The sequence below is a fragment of the Acanthopagrus latus genome, chromosome 17 (genome assembly GCF_904848185.1).
Source record: "Acanthopagrus latus isolate v.2019 chromosome 17, fAcaLat1.1, whole genome shotgun sequence".
NCBI lineage: Eukaryota > Metazoa > Chordata > Actinopteri > Spariformes > Sparidae > Acanthopagrus > Acanthopagrus latus.
Genome location: NC_051055.1, coordinates 20,209,696 through 20,237,082, shown reverse-complemented (window position 1 = coordinate 20,237,082; position 27,387 = coordinate 20,209,696). Strand labels below are relative to the sequence as shown.

General features: G+C 44.1%; 1 protein-coding gene across 13 annotated transcripts in view; it reads left to right on the top strand.

Annotated features, from left to right (window-relative positions):
- fam131bb (family with sequence similarity 131 member Bb) overlaps positions 1 to 26,685 on the top strand; it is a 56,579-nt gene extending 29,894 nt beyond the window's left edge. For 3 of the 13 annotated variants that reach the window (XM_037074985.1, XM_037074987.1, XM_037074975.1), the window contains exons 3-8: positions 11,732 to 11,769; positions 16,281 to 16,505; positions 16,681 to 16,821; positions 18,562 to 18,875; positions 20,622 to 20,888; positions 23,158 to 26,685. In XM_037074985.1, coding sequence (XP_036930880.1) covers positions 16,295 to 16,505; positions 16,681 to 16,821; positions 18,562 to 18,875; positions 20,622 to 20,888; positions 23,158 to 23,367 — 1,143 coding nt within the window. In that variant the 5' untranslated portion in view covers positions 11,732 to 11,769; positions 16,281 to 16,294 and the 3' untranslated portion in view covers positions 23,368 to 26,685. Of the gene's footprint in view, positions 1 to 472; positions 650 to 9,648; positions 9,837 to 11,731; positions 11,770 to 14,240; positions 14,277 to 14,682; positions 14,786 to 16,280; positions 16,506 to 16,680; positions 16,822 to 18,561; positions 18,876 to 20,621; positions 20,889 to 23,157 lie in introns of those variants that run through there. The other 10 variants (XM_037074980.1, XM_037074983.1, XM_037074977.1 and 7 more) reach the window with 9 other exon arrangements.
- The last annotated feature ends 702 nt before the right edge of the window (positions 26,686 to 27,387 follow it).

The window sequence follows — 27,387 nt, the reverse complement described above, 5'->3', positions numbered from 1 at the left end:
GAATCCCCCATTTTAGCTCAACAATATTACAGCAGTGCAGAGATATCTACAACAATGGCAGCCCGGCACTCTCAGCTCTGTGCTATTGATCTTGTAGTGGCAACCCAATACACACAAACAGACACACACACACACACACTGTCAATCCAATTGTTTGTTTTCCTCAGTACCTCAGGTGAATGTGATAATGACTGCACATTGAATTGGATAGCATAAACATTACATGTGACATGCTGGTGATATTGATACATAAAAGACATAATTATTTTAACTGATGCCTCACATCTTTATTTAGTCCCAATATATTTCCCTCAGGCATACTGACTTACTAACCGGATCTCTTCTAAGACACTGCACCGGAGAGAGGGAGCGGGAGAGAGAGAGAGAGAGAGAGAGAGAGAGAGAGAGAGAGAGAGAGGGAGGGAGGGAGAGAGAGGGAGGGAGGGAGAGAGTGTGAGTGATCGAGTGGGTGCAGGAGGGAGAGAGGAAAAAGAGAGAGCACAGGAGAGCAAGAAAAAGAAGCTCGAGCCGAGAGAAAGAGAGTCGCAGGAGGGAGAGGGAGAATGCACGGCGTCTGGGTAACACTTCCACGCTTGTGTCCAGGGCCTTTGTGAATACACCATGGGATGCATCGGCTCCAGGAGACTGAGTAAGCACCGCTTCTCTCTTCCCCCCTCTCTCTCTCTCTCTCTCTCTCTCTCTCTGTCTCTCTCTGTCTCTTTCTCTCTCTCATTGCGGGCTAGAGGTGAGGTCGGGGGGAGGGTGGCGAGAGGATGGGGTTCTTGCAGGAGCGAGGGGTCTGTGTGGAGACTACGGACAGGCTTTGTGTGTGTGTGTGTGTGTCTGTGTGTGTGAGAGCTGTTTGCTTTTCTTTCAGTGTATAAGCGAGCTGCAGATGTATGCTCACAGAGGTTGTGTACACAGTATACAGGCAAGATGTCAGAGACAGTGTGTGTTAAAAATGCGCTATTGTGTGTGTGTGTGTGTGTGTGTGTGTGGTTGCATCCCCCACCTTCCCACTTCCCTCCCTCCTCCCATCCCTTGATTTATGATGCTGTTTGGCAGAATGTATATGTGTGTGAGTAGGAGGCAGAGAGAGGGATGGAGAGGAGAAAGAGAGAGCGAGAGAGGCGGGAGATGGGGCTTATTTATAGGGTGGTGTGGCTTGGAGAAAGAGAGGAAAAAGAGGAAAAGGATAATGCCATTGTCAGGGGTGTTTGCACAGCTAGTTATTATTTGCATGAATAATAGGGATAGAGAGGGATAAAGAAACGAGCAGCGGAGGAAGAATTTCAGTGCAGGCTGGCAGGCAGGGAGGAGGGGAGACGGACGGATGGTGATGGAGAGAGGGGGGAGAGGGAGGGGCGGGTATGTGCAGGCGAGGCTGTGTGGGATTGATTGGAGTTTCAGGTGAGGACCCTCCTCGATAATTAAATCGGCATCAGGACTAACCTTGCGTGGAGAAAGATTGGGGGATTTCTTGCAAACGGGCAGCTATCTGCACGCGTCTGTCTCAGATACGATGCGGTGCACTTTAAGGTCCTGCGCGTCTTAACACGCTCAAAAGGTAAAAATAAACACAGACTTCCTGAGCTGTTAAATATTAATGAGCCACTTAGCACATCGGTCTCTTAAACATGTTTATGGAAAGCGTCAGTCTGCGCACAAAAGTGCATAACCTTTGCAGGGGTCGTGAATGTCAAAACCAGCTTGCAGGGGATCTCCACAGCTTGCTGTGTTTTTGAACTAAATTCTTGATGAAGGGGATTTTAAAAATATCCAGAATATGCAAGTGCAGAAGTAAGAGCACTAGCATGACACGGTTAGGAAGGCAGGTGCGAGCCGAATACAGCAGAAACGGTGTTACACATTAGCCCGGGCCCATTCCACATGACAGTATTTGACAGATTGCAGAGCAGGAGATGAGGGTAGGATCCTCTGTCAACACTCGGGTCAAGACAGGAGCCCAGCGATGGGAAGTAATGTGATTGAAGTAGACAGAAGGCTTTGGAAAGGTGCCACATTAATCTGATTGTGAGCCACCTGAATACTGATGCTCTTTTTTCTACAAGTGATCACAGAAGCTTAAGAATTCAATAAGACTGGTTTAGTAATAGCATTTTCTAATCAGGGATCAGACATGGAGCAATGTGGTAAAGGAGAGTATGCGTAAGTACACTGAAGCCCGCTAGTCGCATGTAGGAGCAATAGCACATCCGCTTGATGGAATATTTCCCTTCACTTTGTCGTTATCTTAAGATGGGTGCATCACTATCGAACATGAATGTGTAAATAGACAGTACTTGAGGGAAGTAAGACCGGTAGCTGGAGTCTGACATTCCCCTGTAATTAGCAGCAGGGCTGTCGGACTCGAGGCGCGGTCGTTGTTTATCCTGGGTGAGAATGGCTGTAGTGTGTGCTATTGATCGGCCCTCTCAACTGCAGTCCACACTGCCAAGCAGAGATCAACAGGAGGAGCAGCAGGGCTGGATCCGTCTCCGTACAGGAGTAGCCCTGATGTATCTGTCTGCCCGCTGGTAACACTATCTCTCCCAGCTCCATCATATCTGGGAGTGTGCTCCGTGGTTGGACTGCGATATTTGTTTGTATCAGCGCACTGCCATAGTATGCGATCTGTTCCTGTGACATACTGCACCAAGCTGTGCATTTTACTTTGTTTTGGATGTCCTAGGTAATGTGACACCGAAAACAAATATAGTTGCATCTTGTTAGTAGTAACGATATTAATAGAAACCTTTATTACCCCTTTAGATCGATGCTTTACCCTCTTACCTGTGGTGCTGTTTATCCATCTAGATTGTTTTTGGTGTGAGTTGATGAGTTTTGGGGGTATTGAATATAGTGATGTCTGCCCCCTCATAAATATAATGGAACTAGATGTCACGTAGGGCTCCGAGCACTGAAAATACATTTGAAAATCTCAAGATTATCTACAGACCTTGTGCTCAGTTTCATGTAGGAACTACTTTCTTTCTACCAAATTGCACCCACTAATGGTTTGTTCCTCGACCAAGCTGTATCGCTAGCTATCTGTGATGCTGTTTGTGGGTATTGATTGTTGGAATGAAAAATAGTCACTGCATAAAACTGCTCTTAAAAAGATCTGTTGATTTTCTTGAGAAACTGGGTCATGATTTCTGGAAAGAAACATTGCTATTGAGGTTATAAAATAAAGATTTTGCCCCTCTGAACTCCACAGGTCAAGTGACATCCAGTTCATTTAGAGTCGAGAGAGGAGAGACACCTCCACAGCTAATAGCTCCAAAACTCTGCAACTCACATCAAAACAGTCTAAATGGAAAATTAACACCACGGGAAAGAGGAAAAATATGTATTTTTGGTTTTGGGTTAACTGTCCCTTTAACATTGATATCAACTGCTAAAATCTCAAACCAGAAAAGCAGCAGATGATTAGACCTTGATATCTGCAGGCTAAAATATAAACACTGACAACCCTGCAATTCGTGAGGATAGTTGTTTCCACTGAAGGTTTGTGAGTTTGTGGCTCTTAACTCAGACCTAGTTGGAAAATGAGGCCTGTAATAAATTCCAGGGTTGGGGTTCATTCAGTTTTACCATCCACAGAGGTTTTCTTTAGATCATTTAAGACTCTGTTTTGCCAATAACAGGTTCAGTCTACAAATAAAAACTCCCTTATCAATGCAGTAGGTGCTATGTACTGTTTGTTAAAAATATAGGAGCGCTGCAGGACTGAGGACCACTTCTGGTTCCTTATGTCAAAGCTGAGGGGTGTTTTGAATGGGTTTTTTCCTTGATACTGAAATAAGGTTGGTGGTTAACCCAAGCTTAAGAGATTTTCATGATTTGTCCTACTTCAGATAATATTCCACTGGTGAGTTCTGAAGCTTTTATGTCCTAAAGTAGAGGCCAGATGAGAGTATAGAGGTTTTCGGGGACCTTTAAACGTCTGCTCAACTTATATTATCTTGGCTTATCATATACTGATCACTTGTATTTAGTATAGTGAAGTAAGAGTCTCATTTGTTATGACATTAAAGTCTTTTCTCTGCAGTTTAGTTCCTTTACAATCTAATGTTCTGGTGCATTTACACTCCAAAAATCATCGACATTTGTTTGCCGCACAACTTATTTTCTGCAGCAACCAAAAATCAAATGAAAAAGATCCCAAAGGCTCTTTGTCAGGGGAGCCAGGGTCGGCCTACAAAAAAATACGTCATGCCTGCAGCGCTCTATTCTAGGTTATGTTTTAAACGGAAAGCCTTAAGAAATGCACTGACCCCAAACATTAAACATCTGCTTTAGCCCAGCTGCCCCTCATCAGCGCTGCTTACCGGGTCAGGTGAAGACGGACACCGACGTACAGTGGATGAGGTGTCTGCATCTGTCAACCGTCTCAGAGAGCAGAGGCCTTGAGAAGCGGTCGCTGGGCGGTGCACATTCTTCTTCACCTCACTGGCGAGGAAAGGCAGCGAGATTTACTGCGAAATAACTACAAACTGTATTTTTTCGTCAGTGACTCAGCTCGGGGGGGGCGGTACACAGCTCGTGTATGCCTCATTGAGAGCAGATTTCAACAGCTGCCAAACACAGTGTTAGTAATTCTGTCACAGCACCATGATGTTGATCACATTTGTAGATGTGGTGTTGATAATGCTATTACCCATAACTGTGCTAAAAGCCACGCTCCAGGAGCGGTTTTCTGTTTCCAGTAACCAGACCACACTGTGCATATGAGTGCTGGAAACATTAATCTTTGTGTAATTCAGGGCATTATGTGCTGTGTGAAGATGACTGCAGAGGGTCAGGCTGCAGTGCTGAAATTATAGATATGAATGTGGGACATTATGACCACTCTCACCTGTTTGTGCTGCCTGTGAGCAGACTCCCTCACTCACTCTTCACCTTCTCTAAGTTAGCTTTGGTAAGGTGCCTCTGCTCACACACCACTTGCAGATTCAATAAGCGCTAATAGCCGATTCCGTTTTTGTGTGTGAGTGTCTGCGCACATATTTTTCCGGCACTCACTGAAAAGTGTTTGTTGCACAAATGCTGAAAGCTGGCGTCAAATGTCTGGCTTAGTGTTTGATCTGATAGTTCCTGACTTGTATCAACATTTTGCCTGACTATGAATAAAAAACAGACATTTAGAAAATGTTCATATTGCATTATAAAGACGATAAAAACAAGAAGTTCACCCAAACATGGGGTATCAGTCGTTATATACTCACCCCTCTGCAGATGGATAATCAGGGGGACAGCAGAACTACTTTGAATCATTAAACAGCTAAAGTAGTTGGAGACTTGTTGAAAGGCACCAAAAAATATAAAATGACTAACATAGTCCAAGTCTCTTAAAGCCCTGAGATCCCAACTTGATTATATACAACCCTATGGGAGGGTATTTGTAGAAATCTTTAATAAATTAATAATATTCTGATATTCACATATAGCTAGTAAATGTGGCATCCCATCTTCCTTCCTCCATCACTGTTATTCGACTCATTTGCCCTCTCACTTGTCTGTCAGTTTGTCGTACTAGCTCACACAATGCTGGCTACCAAACGTTAATGTTGCTAATGCTAGCTCACGTTAACTTTGGCGGCATTACAGTAGGCTGGGCACATATTGTACAACTCAGCCATTTTTCCATTTTTTCCCCCGCAAAACTGCCAATTTGATTAAACACGAATTCCACATGACACCAACAGCATTAAGCTATTGGCTGATGAACCTCGTTAGAAGGTGGAACCAACTGTCAGAATTCCTACACGGGGATAAACAAAACGATCGTTTTGAATGTGACAAACATCGTGAAATTGTTGTTAATTCACAGTCCTAAAAAAGGTTTTAAGGAAAACATACAACACAAACAACACTGTCGATCTGCATCTTTTTACAAGCTCGATAAATGATTTGTCTACAAAAATATCATATCAATATGACCTTGAGGATATTGAAACAAGGATCTCTTCATACTCAGTTAGCATATAGCTGATTGTGAAACATTTCCAACAGTCCCCAGCTTGAGAGCGTCTGTTTTCTGCATGTTTATGTGTATATATGTGTTCATGCACGGATCAGTGAATAACCTTAAGTTTACATCTCGCATGATCGTCCTCCTGCTGCCATATTTATGTGCACATGGGACCGTGTGTGGGTGGGAAAACGGTATAGGCGCCACTGTTGCTTCAACATGTTTTCCCATCACCCCTTTTCTTTTTGCTGCTGTGTTACAGAGAGGGATTCCCTGCCATTCAATAAAACATTTAAAAAAAACACCCCCGCTGCACCAAACCTTCACACACAATCGTGCTCCAGCATTAACCAGTTCGCAGTCTGCCCGTCAAATGGCAAATCTGGTGGACTGAGGTGGAGGCTGACTGATTGACTGGCTCGTGTCCAGGTTGGAAAAGCCTTGTGCACATGAACGCATTCAAGGTGAATGACTCAGTGATGTAGTACCTCTGAGACACGCCGGGACCTGATGACCCTTACCTGTGTGAGTCTGTCAGCGCGTGCAAGTGTGTGTGTATGTGAGTGGGTGTATGCTTATACATCCAAGGACTCCAATGTAGCGCATGTAGCGTAAAGTCTTTACCTCCTGATTTATGTGTGTGTGGGAGTCTCTGTGTCATATACTGAACTGTGTGCTATTAATAGCTCGCCTTGTCAATGGATGTTACAATCCTGGATCATTACTGGAGGGGAACTGGTTTAAATGTATATGGGGGTGTGTGTGTGTGTGTGTGTGTGTGTGCGTGGATGCCCTTTTACACATGATTCTCAGCCTGTGTGCGCATGTGGCAGGTCAGAAGTAGGAGGCTTGATTGTTTTGTTTTTTTTAACAGTGTGACTCACAGAGTTGAAAGCTATTTCTGTGAAAGACAGAAATTCATCCGTGCATTTTGATCCTTGCAAGTGTGTGAATTTATGTGCATTTGTGGATGTGCTCAGCTTCAACCAAGCGCTGAAAGTCTCAGCGTTATCTGCAGCGACTTACCACTTCAGCGCTGATATAGAAAAAAGACCAGGGAGAAAATAAAGATTTCCAGGATACGATGCACACAAAGTTGATTTCCTCCGCCCCTGCAGGTTGTCGTCTACTCGTCTAACCGCAATCAGCTCACAATATGTTGTCCTTTTCAGGCCTAAATGTTCACTGAATATTTAGTAGGACAGCAGGAAGTTTATGGGAGTGATCAGGTTTATGATGCTGGGCTGCAGCTGCACGTGCCAAGCTACAGTTACCACAGTAACAAACCCTGTGTCATTGATGGAGGCAGCCACATCCACGCTTAAACAGATTACTGAGGCGCGTTTGGCCTTTCTAAGACAGGGGCATGTAGATTGGGAATGCCATTTCACCAGGTAAAAGACTGAAACTCACGCTGTGCTTGAGTGTCTGTGTAAGAGTCAGAGCCCCTTCATGAGTGTGGATTATATCCTGAGACACTCTTAGCTCCTTTTCCCCTCGAAACAAACTCTCAAAACCATCTGGCCTCTGGTCCTCAGCTGTTTTTCTTGCTGAACTCTGGAGCAACTGCACATATCGCTGCAAGTGGGCTGCCATCCAAGCCGGTACCCCATCGTGGCAACCAGCCGTACTGCAGCTGTCACGGTAAACAAGCACCAAGCCCCCTGGTTCCTCGCCGTTAGTGCTGCAGGGCACAGGGACTACAAAAGACAGATGACGCTCAAATGCTTCCCACTTCAGCGGGAGCCGTCAAGCCACTACAGTCAGAGCCGGAGTTGACAGTGCAGCCGCTGCAGATCTTTGGTTGTTCGTTACGCACGGCCGCCCTGGCTCCCTCTTTTTTTTTTTTTTTTTCTCCTCCATCTCCCCACCCGCCCTCACTCCTCCTCCTCCTCCTCCTCCTCCTCCTCGCTCCTTCTCCTCGGCTGAGCTAAGCCTGGCTCCCCCATGACCGCAGGGGGGTATCCAGCGCCGCACCGCTGTGTTGTGCGGGGGAGGAGGGAGAGTGCCAGGGGAAGAAAAGCTGGCTCAGAGCTCTGGTCATGTGCTCCGTTGTTGTTGCTGTTTCTTCAAGGAGGGATCCTGCTTGTCTTCTCAGGAGCAGAATTACACATTCGCTTACTGTGCTGCTGAGAGCCCGAGAGCCTCACCTCCACGGGTATAGAAACGTGGAGCCTGCAGTGGTCGAAAAGAGACCGCCGAGATGTTGGGTGATGACTACTGACCCATCACCTATGGAGATATTCTGAGAACTATAAACAGCTCTGACTAATCTCAGCGTAATATAGACATCCAAACCCTCCTGGCTCGCTTCACAAATAGCACATGCTTTGATGTAATCTCATATGAGGCTGAAGCTCGCAGACATGAGATAACATGCAAACAAAGGTGCACACAATGTACCTAATGATCCTGGTGCGTCGCTGTGTTAGGGGCTGTGGGGCTTCGTAGTGGCAGTCTGCGCTGCTGCAGTCCAGAGGACTCTTGAGCCATATTGTGATTCATGTGGGGAGAGAGTGACTGCTAATCTACTAAATTGGCCCGACGAGGCTGAGGGGTGGAGAGGGGAGAGCCTGAAAACTGAAGTGAAGCGGAGAAACAAGAGGAGAGGGAGCAGCGATGTGTGTGTCCTTGTGCCCGACGCTGTACGTTGCTATAGGCCCGACGTATGTGGGTGTGCATTTACGTATGTTCGGTTTGTGTTTGCAGGGCAGATTTTTAACCCAGATGGGGAAGAAATCTGGGACACCCTCCACCGCCCGGGCACAAAATGAGACATCTCTCTGTCTAACTGATATCAGCCAATAAGTAACCATCTCACACCGCACACCACAGCGCCAAAAATCAAACATGCCTGACTAATCCCTCTGAGGTCACACAGAGTTCATTTCTAATAGTGGAAGGAGCGCTTGAATAATAATGTGTCCACCCACAGGATGCAAAATACTTTCGTTAAATGCCATTTTGTTTTGCAGGAATTGTGCCTTGTTCAACAGCTCAAAGGCAAAAAGATAGTACCGTTAACAGCTGCTGTTGTTGCCCTTAAATACAGTCAAAGTTGCTGTGAGCATTGTATTCTTATTAGAGTAAGAGTTAAAGAGCTTTGTATTCCAACCAGCAGTCATGGTTATAGAGTGTACGGTCAGTACCCTCGTCCTTCTTCCATGAGAAAATACATTTTCTTGTATCCCTGTCCACTTTATCCAATCTAGACAGAGGACTCCGTAAAGAGGCGGTCATGTCTGCTTGTGAATGTGTAGGGAGCAGGATCCCCGTGTTTTGGTACCTGGACCAACAATGGCAGAACAAGGAAAGCTACCACTTCTAGCTCTCCCTGTGACGGTTTATACTACCAAACAGGTGAAGCAATGAAGAGTGCTTGAAGAAAAGAAAGAGGCAAAGAAAGCCGCCTCGACAAAAGAAAGGAGTCGCACAAGTGTGGTGACATAAATGTATTTGGTGCAGCCAGACCTTTGTCCAGTGCTGGACGATCTGGTGGAGGTGGAGATCTGGCTATGCGAGATATTTGCTTTGGCGTGAACTGGTTCATTCAGACCTTTCTCTCGGCTGAGCAGAAAGGTCTGGACATGCAAGACTACACTTTCATAAAGTTTGAGGACTTGTGAGACATATTTGAACAAAGACACCCTGACTTTTAAACTCTTCCATAGGTCAAGACCCATCTCGACCCTTTCTGTAGATGGTCATGTCTCCAGGCCCCCAGTTTGTGAAAGAAGTGTCGTGTCGTACTGTCATCTCTGAGCCCAAACAGAGACGGCATGTTCCAGGCTGTGCAGCACTCCCCTTTGCAAGGAAATTAACTCACTGACACATCAAATCAGTGCAGTGTCCCTTTAAGGTAAATGTACCCTGGTAATGTACAACTAAACAGTTATTTATATGTACAGTAACTGCGTGTACCTTCTGCGGTGATGTCCAGAGGTATTTCGGGAAACGCTAACTATAGAAGGAATACACAAAGTGGGTTAAGGGAAATTGGGTCAAACAAAACAGCAGATAAAACACTCCTGGAAGCAACTCCTCGCAGGCTTTTATAGACAGTTGATATACATTGATACTAGAAGATCCAATATTTGAGTGCAGTGTTAATTGTACAAATGAAGCGAGGTGGTCTTGATTGTTTAGTTATCACACCCTTCCCCGTGCGAGTGAAGAGGCTCAGCGCCTGGAAATGAATTCTGTCCCTCGTCTCCTGCCCTAGCAGTGATCTGATGCGACTGGATGGAGTTCAGAGGGAAGGGTAATATCTGAGAGCCCAACAGAGACAGAGCAGAGCTGATGTTTGTGAATCACTGGGTCAGTGGGTCACAGACATCGCTGGACATCCAGAGAGCCAAACGACTCTCTGTGTTTCTTAGAACTCCCGAGGAGTCGCTCTCATGATTGCCAAAATGCAGCTGTGAAAAATGTGATTGGCTCAGCAACATGAATGCAAACACGCAGACGCACACAGAGCGCTGATACGGGAGCGAACCCCTCCGAGAGTTGCACACACAGACCCTCCGATATAGAGAGCAGGTACCAAGGGGCTGAAGCTGTGTTTAAACTCCATTACCAGTACAGTCTCACTAATTAAACTAATGTTTTAATTAGGATTTGGACTGCTAGGAAAGAGGAGCGATAATAACGTTCATTTATCCAGCAGAGAATGCGTATTTCAGATGACTCCCATCTACACGGTGCTGGGCGGATGGCTTCGTGTGTGATCGGTCAGCGACTCTTCATTATTAGCTGAAATGCAGGTTTCATTTACGTGAGGAGAGGAAGTTTTCTGAGGGGAGAAAGACTTTGGTGATAAGACTCCATTGATAGAGGAAGTGCGGGACAGACGATGGCAATGCAAACTCTCAGTTGAATCTCCCAGAGGTGATGGCGAGGTGGTGGGTTGTACAATAGAGGGTCTGCAGTTGATCCCAATCTGGTTTCAAGATCTTCATTTTGATAGTTTGATCTCACTTTTTTTAGTGGTGTAAATTGTTCTGCATGTGTGTTTGGAAATGTCGTCATTTGTTTTTCCATCAGGAAAATTGTTGCAGAAACACATAGAATAGACTGAAAAAACTTTGTTTGTTTAGGGTATACTTAAAAGCTTACAACTCTTACCAATAGCACCAAAACGTGCAACGTGATGCAAAGGAGGGATTACTGTTTTCAACAAAGCCATAATTTGGCTTTGTTGGAAAACAGTAATCCCTCCTTTACATCACTGTGGTTTAATGAGTTGTTCTGCTCAGTTCCTTTTGAGAAAACCCTAATGAGTTTTGAAAAGCTCGGGGTAACTTGCTAGATTTCATGGAAGAACTTAATCCAGTTATACTTAACTATTATTTTTGGTGTTATTATTATATATTATTATGTCTCTGCCATGTTTTAAAAATATATTTCCTGTTACTGTTGACATCTTTTATTCTTTATATGCCTTGCCGTGTGTGTGTGTGTGTGTGTGTGTGTGTGTGTGTGTGTGTGTGTGTGTGTGTGTGTGTGTGTGTGTGTGTGTGTGTGTGTGTGTGTGTTTGCTGGTCTTTTGGTGGGAATTGTGAACGCGGGGACTACAACATCGTGGGAACTGGAAAGTGGGGATTGAATATGAAGAAAAATGGCAGATAACAGCAGAGAGAAGAGATCCTCTATGTATTTGGTGATTTGAGTGAGAATTTAGTCCAAAGAACAGTAAACATGTATTTTCCTTCTCTCTTCTCTCCCCGTTTGTCTCTTCCTTTACCCTCCTCTCAGCGGCAGATGGCGTGCCAGTCCAGAAGGATGGGGAGCAGGTAAGTCTTCAGCAATGGCTCGCCCCTCTTGTTGACTTCCTCTGGCAGTGGACTGTTGAAACTCCACCTGAGGAGCCAACATGGCTGCTGATTTAAAAACCTGCAGCTGCTGTACGTGACGAGCTACAGCAGCTCAGCCCACCAGCTCTCTGCAGTGCCCTCAAGGTGCCCGTGCTTACGCTCGTAGATTAGTAGAGTGGCACACATCACGTCAATGTCAGTCGCTTAACTTCCGCTACACTTCCCTGCACGAGGCGGGGCAGCGTAGCTGGAAGACTGAACAGTCGCTGGTTCGGTTGGCTCATTGCTGGTGCAATGGCGTCTGTGGCTTGGTGTCCATCATCAAACAGAGTCGCTGCTCAGTGTTGGTTCAAAGTAAAACAGCAGAGGCATCACTTTCTCTTTCTCTGACTTCTTACACATCATTACTATATCCTCCTCCTCCTCCTCCTCCTCCTCCTCCTCCTACCTCCTCTCCTTTCCTCTGCTCTCCTCTCCTGCTGCTATACTGATCCCCTATTCTAAAACTGATCCCCCTGAGACAGGACACAGGAGCGGGAACCATTTTGGACTAAAATGCAGAGAACTCTACTTTTTCAACAAATGCACTGTGGACTGATTCCATTATTTATTTATGCACAGTGCCCCAGAATGCCCTTCGGTCCGACTGAGAGGAAAGAAACAACCACACACACGCGCACGCACACGCACACGCACAGTGTTGTCAGTGCTATTGGAAGGAACATGGGAAAAGCTGCTTCAAGGGGCCCAGCTCAACCACTCAAGTGTGTTAAATCTCTCATCACACCCACTCCTGTGCAGGGAGAGGATGAAGGAGAGAGAGATGAGCGGAGCGTCAAAGAGCAAGGAAGTGGGAGCAAAGAATAGAATTACAAGAAAAAGAAAAGAACGGGGGGAGAGGCTGATATCGATTAAGATGAGCTATCCGGACTCGTGCTGCATGTAGATGATGGAGACAGTGAGTGCTGCCTCATTATGTCACTCAGCATTAAAAATGCTTCTCTTTACATTTCTGATAGGGAAATATTTTAAACATTTGACAGCTTTAGACAATTAATCCGTGCAATAAACATGAACGGCTGTCCTTAGATCCTTGATTAAAGTGAGGAAAAACTCCCCTTAAACTCCCCTCCTTAAACGACTAAACCTTGATTAATTTATGTACTTACACCCTTCCAAATGTTTCCAACAAAGTTCAAACGCAGAGGAATCTTCAATTTTATTCAAGGTTACCGTGTGTTTGATCTGATCTCCTGACGCTATGTCATCTGGGTAAACGCCAGATGATGCATCAGAGAGTGAGGAAGGAAGGCGGCGAACGTAACTCATCATAACTCAGATAAAACTTTTAAACATTAACTCAACCCTAAACATCTCTGCCGGAGTCATGCAGATGGATTTTCATTTGCAATGGTGCTTGTTTGACACTGAAGACAACCATTTCAAAGATGCTATGCTCCTTGCTGCTAATGCTAATGAGCTGCTGTTTCCAGCTTCATATTTGCTGTACAAACATAAGAGCACCAATCTTCTCATCCAGCTCTAAGAAATAAACTAAGGGTCAAACTATTCCTTCCTTTGAGCGATACGAGTGCATCTCCCACCACTGCTGTGTACATTGCAGGGTGTTGAATGTTGAAAAAAGGGAGACAGGCGAGGAAAACTAAAGAGCTAAATTCTAAGCCGAGCATAGTTGGAGAGGATTTACATCGTGTGTGTGGGGGACCTGTGGGGGTTTTTTCCCAGTAAGACGGACAGGAAGGTGAACACATTTCAGCGCAGCCACTAACCCACCAGTGTCCCCGGTTTAGTTAGTGTCAACCCAGCTGATAGAGAGGAACGGTGTGGCAGAGGCTAGTGCTTATCTGCTTTTTCCCTAGCATCTGCCTCCTCTCTCACACACACACACACACACACACACACACACACACACACACATACACACACACACACACACACACACACACACTGCCCTTCCTCCTGTTAGCCTCAGTCCCCTCTGTCTGTCTGCAGCATCAGATACCATTCGACGCCGCACTGACATCTCTCTCACACACACACACACAATTTTCCGCTGGCTTTCAGTGTTTTTGGCAGCACATGTAACCAGAGAGGAGACTCATTCATCCGTAGCGTATTCACTCTGCTATACATAACTAAGCAAATATACTGATCCCCTGTTTAATCCCCTCCCTTCTCCTTCTCATTCTGGTCCTCGACTCTTCGCCTTCCTCGTTCCTGGAAAATCCTGTGTATCTGTCTCCCCCCCTCACCCGTCTCTTAATTTTTCTCCTCCTCCTCCTCTGCATGTCTGTTGTGAGCTCCCCCCCTCTGTCCCTTCTCTCTTTGTCTTCTCCCATCTCCCCTCCCATGCATGTTAATGTCCTCTCTGTCCTGTCACTCTTCTTACTCTTTCCCCATCCCTCTCTCCTCCTATTTCTCTTCCTCAGCATGGACGTTCAGAATTTTCATGGGAAGGAATCAATGTAAGTGTTGTGACACCATTCCTTCATCTACTACCTCTTTTTCCCCTCTTTTTTGATTTCTTTCTCTCACCTGTTTTTGATTTGACTCGCCCTTAAGCGATCAGCTCTTCTTCCCTCCCTCACAACCCCCCCCTCGGCCTTACAGTTCGGTTTATTGTAGTGGTGCACGGTAGTGAGCACAATCAGAACCACTTTTGCTGGTAAAATAAAGTAACTTGGACTCAGGATCTGGGTAATGCAGATTTTTATCTTTTGTATTAACTCGACATCTCATCACCTCTCTTCTCCACTCACCCCTCTCTGACACACACTGTCTCGACGTCTCTGTGTGCCCCGTCACACTTCCCATACTATCCTTTTTCCTTTTTTTTCCCCTCCTCCATTCCTCTGTCTTCTTTCCCTCTAGCTGTCTATGGAAGACACCACATCAATCCTGCCTCGGCTCAAGAGGAACTCAAACGCCTACGGCATCGGCGCTCTGGCTAAGTCTTCTCTGTCAGGTGTGTCAGGTGTGTGTCTGTGCTGTAACTGGTAAACCGACCCCATGCTGGCTCCGCCCTCATCGGGCGCTGGAGTCAGCATGGTACCCGAAACGGGTTCCCCTGAATCACTTCCTCTCCACGCTGGGATAACACTCGTCAATGGCTCCTCATGAGCCATTGATGGAATTTAAATGAGCCCGAAACACACAACACACACACATAGTGCATCATCATACAGCTTGTTGCTCTGAGAAAAGGTGAGTTGGGAGTGTAGTTTTCTTCTTTGTGTTAAGTGGTTGTGCAGATGTGGTGTCCTGAACAAGTATCAGCCTGGATGTTTTGAATTGTGTAAAGTGGTGTGTTAAACAGAGTTCAGTGCAGTGTAGTGGACTGTGCGTTTATTTTAAAGCAGTGGCTTTTGGTTTGATCCAGTCTTGTTTGTGCAGTGCAGTTTATTTGAAACGTATTACAGTACAGTGAAGTGTAGTGCAGCTGCTGCACTGTGTGGTGTGGTACTGATTTGTCCCATAATTTATTCCCATAATTTATTCATAAACCTCATCTCCATGCGCCACCATCAGAGAGAATCAAACAACCAGGGATTTACAGTGTGTGTCATCATGTGTGGGTCACTTGAAATATGGAGCACAGCCATTCTGCAGATATCAGCTGGTGTCAGCTCGGCAGGGGGAAGTGTAATGCTTCTTAAAAAATAAAATCGTAGGCTCTGCAGTGTTTGCATGAGTTCTCAGACAGTCAGAGAGGAGAAAGAGAGCAGTTTTCTGCTTACCCAGCACAGCTTAGCAGAGGTGTGAAAGCTATCGTGTCAACAAGCCAACCTCTCATTACTCATGCCATATCGCCACCTCACCCCAATTAACCTATTCCATCCCACGATGCACCTTTGTCAGACAAGACACGTCCATTCCCTCCTCGTCTCCCTGTACAGACGATGGCTCAGTCTCATTAAACACTCGGATGTCACCTCCACAACCCTTGTCATTTAGCGTTTCTCCTAATCCATGTTCACGAAGCCCCTCATTAAACTGCAGACATTTAAATAGTAGGATTAGACTGATTATGTTTTCCTGCACTGGTTTTATCTCCATTGAAGCTGCCGATTGTTGATATTTTAAGCTAATATTCTCTATTTAAAGGGACACTATGTGGTTTTGGAGAAGAAATCCCAAATCAGATCTTTCTCCTCTGCTAACGTTTCCTTCCAAAAACTACGTACTACGCCTTTAAAAAAAAGGCAATTTCTGTGCCAAAAATATCTCAGAGGTAATTCAGTAACAAAGTAATCATGCACAATATGAATACATACAGTGGAGATCTAATTAATAAGCTGCATTACGTCCAACAACATTCTCCCCAGTTTAAAAACCAGTCAATCAGTCTGACCCTACTGGACATCCTACAAGTCATCACAGCATCCATGACCAAACAGCAGCGCACACTCGATGATAACTTGTCTATCTTGTGTCCGTCTCCCCCCTTCCTTCCTGTTTCTTCTTCCCAGGGGTGAGCCGCACCATGAAGGAAAGAGTGACCAAGCCTACGGCCATGGCGCAGGGTCGTGTCGCCCACATGATCGAATGGCAGAACTGGGGCATGCAGACGGTGGGAGCAGGCGGCATCCCGGCAGCCCGCATCACGACCCAGGAGCGGGAAAAGGAGCGGCGGCTGGAGAACGATGCCTACAGTGACCTCAGTGACGGGGAGAAGGAGGCTCGTTTCACAGCAGGTTGGAAGCACACACACAGAGGAGGACAGGCGCTCCACAGAGCCTGTTAACTGTCATCAGCAGAATTATGTGCTCATCACCTCACTTTCTGGGATTTATGCCAGTTATTCAGCCAATTAAGTTTCACGCAGGCCCTCACAATGATCCTGGCTCGTCCTCTGAATTCTGACCTCAGGCATCCTGCAGCAGTTTGCGATCTCGGAGGCAACACTCCTGGCCTGGTCATCGATGGATGGAGAGAGTCCGCGGTCGGGCTCAAACCAGGGCAGCGTGGCCCACCTGAGCGAGGTCAACCAGGAGAGCATCACCAGTCGAGGTAAAGGACTACAAACATGGCTGAGGTAGCGAATGTTTAGGAATCTAACTATCTAATGCGGCATTCACATGCTCCTTGAAGGGTCCAAGATGGTCCTGAGGGGGGGGGTGAAGAGGGCAGTCACAGAGACTTCAGATCGTCCAACGAAGTTCTAAGCAGGCAATTTAAATGCATGAATACAGAGAGACAGAAGTATGAAGTTTGGCAGTTGGTGGTTAATTCATTCTTTTTTTTAATGATTGATTTATAGTTGGCTGTTAGTATTTGCAGCTCACTTCAGTGAACTACTGAGGGACTCCACTGGGTTAACAGAGATGAGGCGACTCGTTCGACTCAACGGCTCTGGCTCTGGTTTAAATGTTTAGAAAGGAAGGGGCGCTTAGACAGAACAGGTAACTGTCAAGGGATTTCAAAATAAAGTTGTTACCCAGTGACGATGATTAGGTCATTAGTTATTGAATTGGTGTATCAATCCAGATCGATGGATCGTCACACCCCCACTTCTTCAATATTGGACCTTAAATAAATAAATTAACAACTTCTTAGCAGAATATCTTTTACTCAATAATTGTAAAGTACACATTTTTTTGACTTTATTTACTGTTGTGGGTAGTTGAATATAAAACAGTGAATCAATTTGAATCACCTGACCCAATTTATACCAAAATAAAGCTGTCAGGTAAATAGTAGCATGAAATGTAGATATTCAAGTATCTTGCACTGAAAGAAACAGTATAATAGTGTGTATTTAATGTACAATATGAGTAAATACTTTGAATATTCCATCATTACTAATAATGATGGCCAGCATTAAAACAGCTGTGTCAAATGTTTGTGTAGGTGCAGAGCAGCAGCTTGCAGTATAGCATGTGTCACGACGCTTAGTAATGAGAACATACTGTTCCATCTTCTCTCTACAGGCTGGAGGGTTTGCTCATTATTAATTACTCATTTTCCAACATGGACTGTTGGAAGGTAAACCTGCTGCACCGTGTCTGTATGAGTAACAGTTTTTGACATTTCTACTCCTCAGCGCTGTCTTCTCTGTGTGCAAACTTTTTCTCGTTGTGAGAAGAAGAAGAAAAAAAAAAAACTGCCTCAGAGTGTGATGATTCATTAAATCATTTGAATGAGATTATCTCATCATTTTTAGTCAAACAAACTTTAAGCGGAGGGTGAAAAATGTGGGTCTGCATTTGCTCTCTGACCCATTTTTTTCCCTCTCCTCTAGAGAGAAAGATAAAAGCTATGTCTGCACTATACGGTTTGACACAAGCCATGAATCACCGGTGAAAGGTGTGCCAGTGTTCAAACTGTATTCAGTCCATCTAGGAGAGTTTCTGTCAAAACACTTACTCAGCCAGTGTGCAGATTTTTTTCTGCTGAGGTCTTTCATTTAGCTCCCAGTCAAACTGTTCCGCAGGCCAGATCAAAGCCGAACCTCAAACTGAATCAGTTTGCTGTGCTCCGAACAGTTCTTAGCTGCGTGATAACAGCTGAAACCAGATTAGCCCAACACAGTTATAGATATGATTTACTCCTTAAACCTTCAAATTATATCAGCAGTCGGTCATTAGAGGCTGAATTAAGCTGAAATACAAATGCTGATGTTTTACGACATAGACAAAGATGTTTTGGGGGGATTAAGCTCTTGCAAACGTCCGCAACGTGGCATCGGGACTCATATCATCAATCTGTTTTGCTCTAATAGCAGCTGCGGTCTTTTTCATTTTTTTCCAGATCAGATATTGCATCACTCCTCAGCAGAGGTGTGGCCTCACACGTACGTGTCCCAGGGCCACTACTGCCTCTCCTCCTCCGATGCCTGGGAGCCGATCAACACCGATCCCTCCGTGGTGGCGACTCCCCCTGCTGGCTCCTACGTTATGGGGACTGAAGGGTTTGACGGCCAGGCGGCGGCCCACTTCCTGTCGCAGCAACAGCAGCAGCAGCAGTTCACTCTTCAGCAGCAGAGTCAACTACAACAGCTGCAGCAGATCCAGCAGATCCAGCACTACCAGCAACAGCAGCTCCTGCAGTATCAGCAACAACAGGTGGAGTCTCACGTTTGAGTGTGACAGTTTAACCCCTGTGAGAGACAAGATAACATGGGGTTGACTTTTAGTATATAAGCATGTTTGCTGTTGCTCTAAGTCACCCCAATTATGCATAAACTGTGAGCACCTGAGAATTTAGTCAGGTAACCTTGTAAATAAAGATTATTTTTATGTTGTAACACATGTTCCTTTAGAAAAATATGTAACTCTTTACCAACTTAATAGATTTAAAGAAACAGTCACCTGCCTAAAAAGAAAACAGTGAGAGGGAAAGTTAATTTTTGACCTTGGAAATAGTAGCAAGAAAACATTTTTTAAATTATTATTATTATTATTATTATTATTATTATTATTATTATTATTATTATTATTAAAATTATCTAACTCAAGGTTTTTCTTATTTTCTTTCTTTTTGCTGTTTTTTCAATGTTGTCTCATAGCAAACACTTATAATTATGGTGTACACACCTACAAAGGACAGTGTAATTTGGTGATAATTATGGCAAACATTTTTTAGTCGACTGAACACTAATGTGTTCAAAAGACTTGCTGATTAATTGAAAGTGTAACCTCAAGAGTCACAGCGCAGCAGCTCTGCTGAAAATGCTAAAATGTCAAATTTGCATAGATGCTAGCACACAGTTTAACATTTATAGTAAAGAGAATAAAGTTAATTAATATTTACTTTGGTTTAAAGGCAATCTGTGGAACTGCTGACTAAACTAACGTTGGTGATTGCTGCTCTCTGTTAGCGGAGGAGAGAGAAGCACTGAGACGAGGCTCTCAGGAACACTTATAATGTTATAATGTCACATCCTTTGGATTATGCCGTACAATGCAATTTTAGTCCTTTATAAAGAAATCCATAGTCCAGCAGCATGCAACATCATGTTTATACATATATATGAGTCTATTCTAGCTCTCATTTTTAAAATTATATTGTTTATGTTTTACTGTTATTATTGTTTTTTTTTTGTAATATTCTGTCCTTTGGCTGCTGTGGCAAACAAATTTCCCTGTTTGTGGAACAATAAAGGAATACTGATTCTGATTCTGATTACACTTAAATTCTGATAACTTAAATCAGCCGAGCTGTTAAGGCGTCCATTAGCTATTTGCCACCTTCAGCCACGCCCCCTAACCATGGCCGAGGTTACAGAAAACTGCCGGAGCTGATGCAGAAACATGGTGAACGATGCCAGCTCAGGCCTGTGAGAGCTGACCAATCAGAGCAGACTGGGCCTTTTGGGAGGAGCTCCTTTAATATATGTACGGTAAAACGGTGCATTCAGACAGAGGGTGAATAGATGTGCTGCAGCAATGGACCGCATGAGAAAAGTAGTGTTTTTCTTGACATTAAAGCCTGTAGATAAAATGAAAGTATAAACCTGAAGCATAATATGGGACTTTTAATAACTAACAAAAACACTAGTGAAACTGAATTAAATCTTAAGTACAAAACTCATATATTCATCAAAAGTCTCCTCCTGTACACCAAGGAATAGCATTATTGATCGCTGGCATAGTCAGACAGCGTCTCACTGTAAACAGTTCACTGTATTGCATTCCTAATCCCCTTTTCTTGGCTGCCGACACAAAGCTTTGTGTGTTTTGTCAGACTGCTTGACACTGTGTCACCTCTGACTCAGAAAATAGACCTGAGTTAGAAAACAGGTGTCGAGCGAACAAGCAGCAGATCTCAGCTCTGCCTCTAACTCTTCCTCCTCCTCGCTGTGTTCACAGTCGCTGGAGCACAGGCTGCACAGTACCAACCACTCTTTGCAAGCGACGCCTAACAGCACCATACACAGTCTGGTCCATTCCGCTCACCCACCATTGGTCGATCTGTGGAACACGGGCCAGATGGAGGCCTATCAGACGGAGGCTGGCGGCTACATGGGTGTGTCGGCGGTGGTGGAGCCGAGCCTCTGCGTCCCCTCTGGAGACGAGATGGTGGGAACAGAACATTCGCCGCTACTGGAGCAGCAGGAGGAGGAGGAGGATGTCAAGGTGAGAGGTGAATTTAGGGTTAGATGACATAAAATTACAGCATCAGTGTTTAATATTTGATCTGTGAATTGCTGAGAAGGCATCGTAAAAGATCATGCCGGTGGTTTTATTCCACTTTACGTTTAAAGATTTATTTCCAATAATTTCTGCATTGGTAAGGGTTGGTTCCAGTTAATGTCAGTGGGGTAAAAAACAGTCAACAGAGCACTCATTAATACTGTGATAATCATTAAAGCCATCAAGCGACTGTGAAGATCTGCTGCTACTTCGATTTATATTTTTGTAAATTAATTTGGTTTTGGTTTGCTGGCTGGACAAAACAAGTAATAGCTCCCTTGGGATCTGAGAAATTGTGGTTTTTGGTTTATTTGACCCACAGTATGTAATTTCTGTCAGCAGGGGTCTCGCAATCAAAACAGTAACAAAAGATGGAATTTGATGATGTTGTGAAGTTGCCTAGGATCATGTCTGTTGATTATCAAACACCCACCACTGCTGAAAATGAACGTCAACTTGCAGTGATCAGTGACCTCTACAGTAAGTCATAAGTCATGTAATTGTTGTGTAAGGTTTGAAAACAATTTTAATTGTTCCTGCAGGGAAACTTGGGAATTCACTTCTGACCAGCAACCTTCATGAAAAAGCACCTCCACCCACTAAACTGCCCATTAAAACTGTTGCATAATGTCTTTTGTGACTCTGAAGGGAGCTTTTACAAATTGTTAAAAATAACACTGGTGATGCTAACAGAGGGTCTGTGTTACAGGGCTTGAGGCTAACGGCCTCCCTGCATCCCAGGGATGATAGAAAATGTGCTTAAGACAAGCAGCTCTAATTGCTACAGTTACTATCAATAGCTGGCACCTGGCGCGAGACCCATAAAAAATCAGACGTATTAAAATCCAAACGGATGCAGTTAACTGTTAACTGCTAGATGCTTGTGGGCAGTCCTGTGGTGTGTTTGGCTAGGGAGCTAACAGCTAACAGCAGAGCTAAACACACAGCTGGACTGAGAGTTTCTGTTCAGAGTGGGGCTGTCACAATATGATATAAGATAATCACTGGATGATTATCGTGGCCAATAGAATTCAAGATAACAATTTTTTCGAGAAAAACAGAAATAAAAAAAATAAAAACAAATGCTCTCAATCGAATTCATCTTAACTTTGGTCATTGTGAGTTTTGTCTGTGGAGTGTCGCAAGGTGGAGAGAAAGTCTGTGTAACCATTAATGTAACAGTTCACTGTTACTGCAGCTTATTCTCCCTCTTTTTCCGTTGTGTGTGGTGGTTGGCAACTACAGTAAAGGTGCTTTACCGCCATCTACTATAACAAAGTGAGCACAGAAAGAAATAGAAGCGATTTAGGAGGCGTTGGATCATTTACACATTATTATCATGTGGCTGTTACTAACACAATATCAAAATTTCATTCTCAATACCGATTATCTGTGACACCCCAAGTTCGGAGGAACATGAAGCATGAAACAGTGAATAAATACATGTACTGAAGTTTCTTCAGACGAGTCCAGTTCGGAGGTAAAATTACTTTGAATGCTAATTTCTTTGACAAATGGAAACAATATTTTTATTTTGAGACGGTTAAAACTGTGTTTTTGTATGCTCCCATGATAGTAGTGTTGTGTTTCAAACTGAGGTTGGGCTTGGTAAAATTCAGCATTTGCAAAGCAGGGAGGGCCTGATGAAAGATGCTTTTGTGTTGCATTATGGGAGTTGTAGGATCCACTCCAATTTTAGGGAACTTGCCCAACACTAGGGACTACAAATCAGATGCTTCTTTGTTTATCTGTTCCTTGTGAGTTCCCCAACTTTATGAAAGCACAATTTATGAACTCTTTTAATCTAAAAAACTACCTAATTCATTTATCCCTCTCATGATGCTGTTGTGTTTAATTTCCCCAAAGACAGAACTTATGAATGTGAAGTTTTTCAGCAGCTTCCTGTAGCATGTGATGTGATTCAGCGCAGAACAATAATGGCTGCTAAATTTTCCTCCTAAATGTCGACTGTGATGGATTGCCCATTTCAAGCCTGGGAAGTTCTTTTCCTGTGAAACTTGAGCTCTGCTGGTAGCCTGAATGATAGAAAATCAATCAACAAACCTGTGGAATAGAGTTCGCAGTAATGTAACTAATAAAAGAGTTACAGGAAATGTGATAAAACCTTCAAGATTACCAGTATGGCTGTAAACTAAACAGCTTGCGTGTGTGACCTCGTCTGACTTAAACCTTTGGTGTGTGCCCTGATCAGGAGGACGAGGGGACACTGTGCATGGAGCCAGAGTCGGCCACGCTGACCCCGCCCACGCAACAAGGGGTTGCCTCTGGAGGCAGTAGTCCGGGGCAACCACCGGCAGAGCTATTCACAGAGGGGAAGGCCTCCGACGTCACCTCCGGCCTCGCTCAGACGCGAGAGGAGAGGGACGAGGAGGGGCCAGACGCTTCCGTGGCAACCAACTGAGTTCCTGGCTGTCAAGAGACTCCTTCTTACAAACTGACTGGGGAGTCAGCGAGGAATGACAAATAATACAATATATATCTATTAATCTGTTCCTTTTCAGGTATCAAAAACACCACTTTTTTGGTTGCGAGATGAATTCTTAAAAATGGTGGGAAACAGTTCTGGAAGTGGACTCATAGTGAGACAGGAGCTGATGCAACAAAGGACACCTATTATTATTGAAAGCCTTACATCCCAAAGGTAACGGAGACACTGAGGTGGAGGTGGAGGAGGAGGAGGAGGAAAAGGAGGGGGAACACCAACTGTCCAAGTCATTTCCATCAGGGGGAATGAAACCAAGTTGAGATGAAGAGGAGGGGAACGGAAACATGCATGCTTTTTATGAAGACAAGCAACTCGACCCTGTCATCGTCTTATAATAATAATGAAAATCTATCATAATAAAACGTTATAAGAATAATTTTGTAATAAAGCAACAAAAAGGATGAGACAAAAATCTATGTATAAGTGTATGATAAGATATAACGGTTTTCCTCCGGGGGAACTACTCTGTTTACAGCTGTCACTCAACATATTAGTGTTTAATCAAATTAATTTCCCCGTTGCATCGAAACACCCACAGTATACTTTAATAACGGCAACCCAGATGATCTCACGTGTAATTCAAGTAGGCTCCGAAAATGTCAGCGTTTCAGTGAAACGCAGATTAACCCTCTAAAATGAATCCTTCTATGACGTTGTGGCACCAGGATGCCCGAGGCACAACCCAGGGACAGGCCCTTCCTGCACACACTGAACTCTGCACAGATAAGGATTGTACTGTAAGATAGTGTGCTTCCTACTCTGTCTCTCTGTATGCATGTTTCTTCAGAGCACTATGGAGTACCTGTACTATACAGCACTGTATAGACTTTGCACTGAACCATAGTTTCCAAGGTGGGCCCGTGAGCGGCGCGTGAAATAAAAAAAAAAGACAGAGCTGCATAAAGCGAATCTCTTTTGCACTGATGCAATCCAACAGATCAGAGGTTGCCTTTGGACGGTTGATGTTAACCCCAGAACCCACTCTGAAAGCTTTCAGCAACCAAAACCGAGCCACTTAACAACACAAAACCCTCAGCTGCTTTTCTCCATAGACGTAGTCGCGGTAAATTGAGGATGATAACCACTATCTGAATGTACTGGAAGACGGACGGACGGACGGCAGTACATGAGCGGTGTGTTTTTTTGTTTTGTTTTTTTTTGGATGTCTCCACTTGGGACAGAATCAGACAAAGATAAACAAGTGAGGCTTTTAAAACGTGTGGGAGGGAGCCGTTGGAAAATAGATGCTTGCTCACCACAGCTGCACACACACAAACACACACACACACACACACACACACACAAATATCTAAATTGTAACCAGCAATAGGCAGGCGAAACACTGGCTTCCCAACTGCCCAGTGTCAGCCCTGTCATATAGATGTAAATAGAGTATATAAGAATCGCCTCTCACCTACAGTCACAACTGTTCTACTACAGTATGATTTCTTTATTTTTTTACACGTTCTCAGTCCCGCTTTATTTTGGGATTGCTCTCGAGCTCACACTTTTTCGGCCTGATTTATTTTTTTGCTGTTGCTGTTGTTTTTCCTCATGTGTACCGTCACTCAAAGGCAAAGGAAACAGAGGAATGTTGTGTTGTAAATAGAGCCGATCGCTCCAAGTCCGAGAACAGTAGTAGGTCTGAGCCGCACGGGATGGGAGATTACAGCCCGTGCGCCGCTCAATCAGCCAATCAGGGAATAGGACAGAAGACTGGGGACTGAACACTAGAGCCGAAAAACAGATCGGTGTCTTCCTGCTTGTCGTGATTACTGTGAAGCAGCTGCCTGGAGCGTGATAGTGATTATTAATGATGTTTGAGGAAGCATGTTTTCATTTTATTTTTTGTTAGTTTTTCGTTCGCCTGAGGAAGGATGGGTGTTTCCCAGTGACAAGGAAGAGGAGGAGGAGGAGTTATAAGTCAAGAACTCACTGACAGACTTTACAACAACAACACACCACCAGTTTTCATCTTTTCTCTGTCGGGAGCACCTTCTCCTCCCACTTTGATGATTGTGTGAGAAACTTTCTATATATATATATATATATATATATATATATATATATATATATATATATATATATATGTGATATTAAAAAACAATTTATTGACTTGAATGAATTTTATTTATTGATTGCTTCTTTATGCAATGTTGGGGGACAATGTTTATTTTTCTACTGACTTCTAATCCCTTCCAGTATAAGTTAGAATAGGTGTCATGGTCTTAAAGTTATCCTGTTTCGTGGTTTCGAGCACTTTAACACCAAGAAAGGAAAAAAAAAAAAAAAAAACACACCCCGACACCTTGTTGAGAGATTAGAGGTGGGTAGTTTGGCAGCTCTCAATTATAAACAAACCTATCATCATTTTATTTCACTCCAAGGACCCCTGCTTAGTGACTCGAGAGGGCTCAAAACTGCAAAACAGAATGTCTTTACACAATGGCACATATTCATTTATTTATTGAACAATTACTTGGCAGGGAGGAGTAATGTGACAGCTTGTACAGAGTCTATACTTTCATGTAGGTAACAGCCCTTCTGGGAGCAGTATCTTTTTCTTTTTATGAGTCAACTCGGCTTTAAAGACATAATGTTGTGGGAAGACCGACGCTTTATATTCGCTGATTGCAACAACCGCAAGGCTAATTTGGCTTAAAAAAAAAAAAAAAAAAGATCACAAGAGGATAAAAAAGAAACTGCTTCAATTTGGGTGATCTTATTGCTTTTCTTTCCTTTTTTTGTTTTTGTTTATCAAAATCGCAATGAATGAATAAACTAATAACAAGAAGCCAAATATATTTCTGTGGATGTTAAGGTTTACTGATCACATCTTTGTTAACAAACGACTGGTTTGCGATTGAGTTCCTCTTTTTGTATGATTCTACTGCCATTCTTCCAAGAGTAAACGGTAACTTCTCTGCAGGCATGATGCTCAAAAATCTGCTTCTGGTCCTCTGCCTTTCTCCTTCGACTCGCTTTCTCTTTCTATCTCTTTGTATCTGTTCTGTATATTCGTGTCCGTCTGTATGTCTTTCTGTCTGTCAGTGTACAGTAAGTTGTCTGCTGTCTTGTTGGAAGAATCACTGCCTGATGAAAAAAAAAAATAAAAAAATTTACGTTTTCACATCAACCAAAGGGGATTTGAGGCAATCAGACATGTAACATAGATATAATTTGGAAATGTGTCGCAAAACAGGTAACCGCTGTAAAAAAAAAAAAAAAAAAAAAGCTGTTAAAAAAAAAAAATTGGATGGCTTCTGTAAAAGTCTATAAAATTGGATTTACTTGTTCTGAAATGAGGCAGTGTGACTGGTGATGCCAGTGTGCACTCATGACACTCACACCTATGCATGCTCGTTGGACGGTTGTCACAGAACGGTTCTTCCACGTGGTCCCCTCCTCCCCCACCTCCCCCTCTCTCTCCCCCTCTACTGTCAACAACTCTCTGTTTCTTCCTGTTTCTCCTCCTTTTTCCTGCACGACAGAACCTCCTGCGACCCCCCCCCCCCCAGCTCCTCTACCTGTCTCCTCTTCTTTTCCTCTGGTGGAGAAAGAGCAAATAAACAAAGCAACAAATGCCACTTTCCTGTGCACATGTGTGGATGTCTTTTCCAGGGTGTAAATAATTACATTCTCACACGTTCGCCCTGCTCTCTCCCGAGCCTTAACACGTGTGTGATGTGTCTTTTTTTAACCGTGTTTGGCGGCAGCCGTCGTCTCTGGCCAACTCATTGGTGCTTGTCAGACAAAACAGCAGTCACCAAGGACCTGGCAGCAGAGTAAGCCAGCCTGTCAGGCTTTTCCAAAAAACATTCCTCTCCAGTCTTTATCAGGGATTTTATGCCAGGAGAATATTAATGACAAATTCTCAGAGACAGGCCTCCTCTACAGGGACTGGCTGCTTATTTGTTCAGGCTCACATAGGAATCA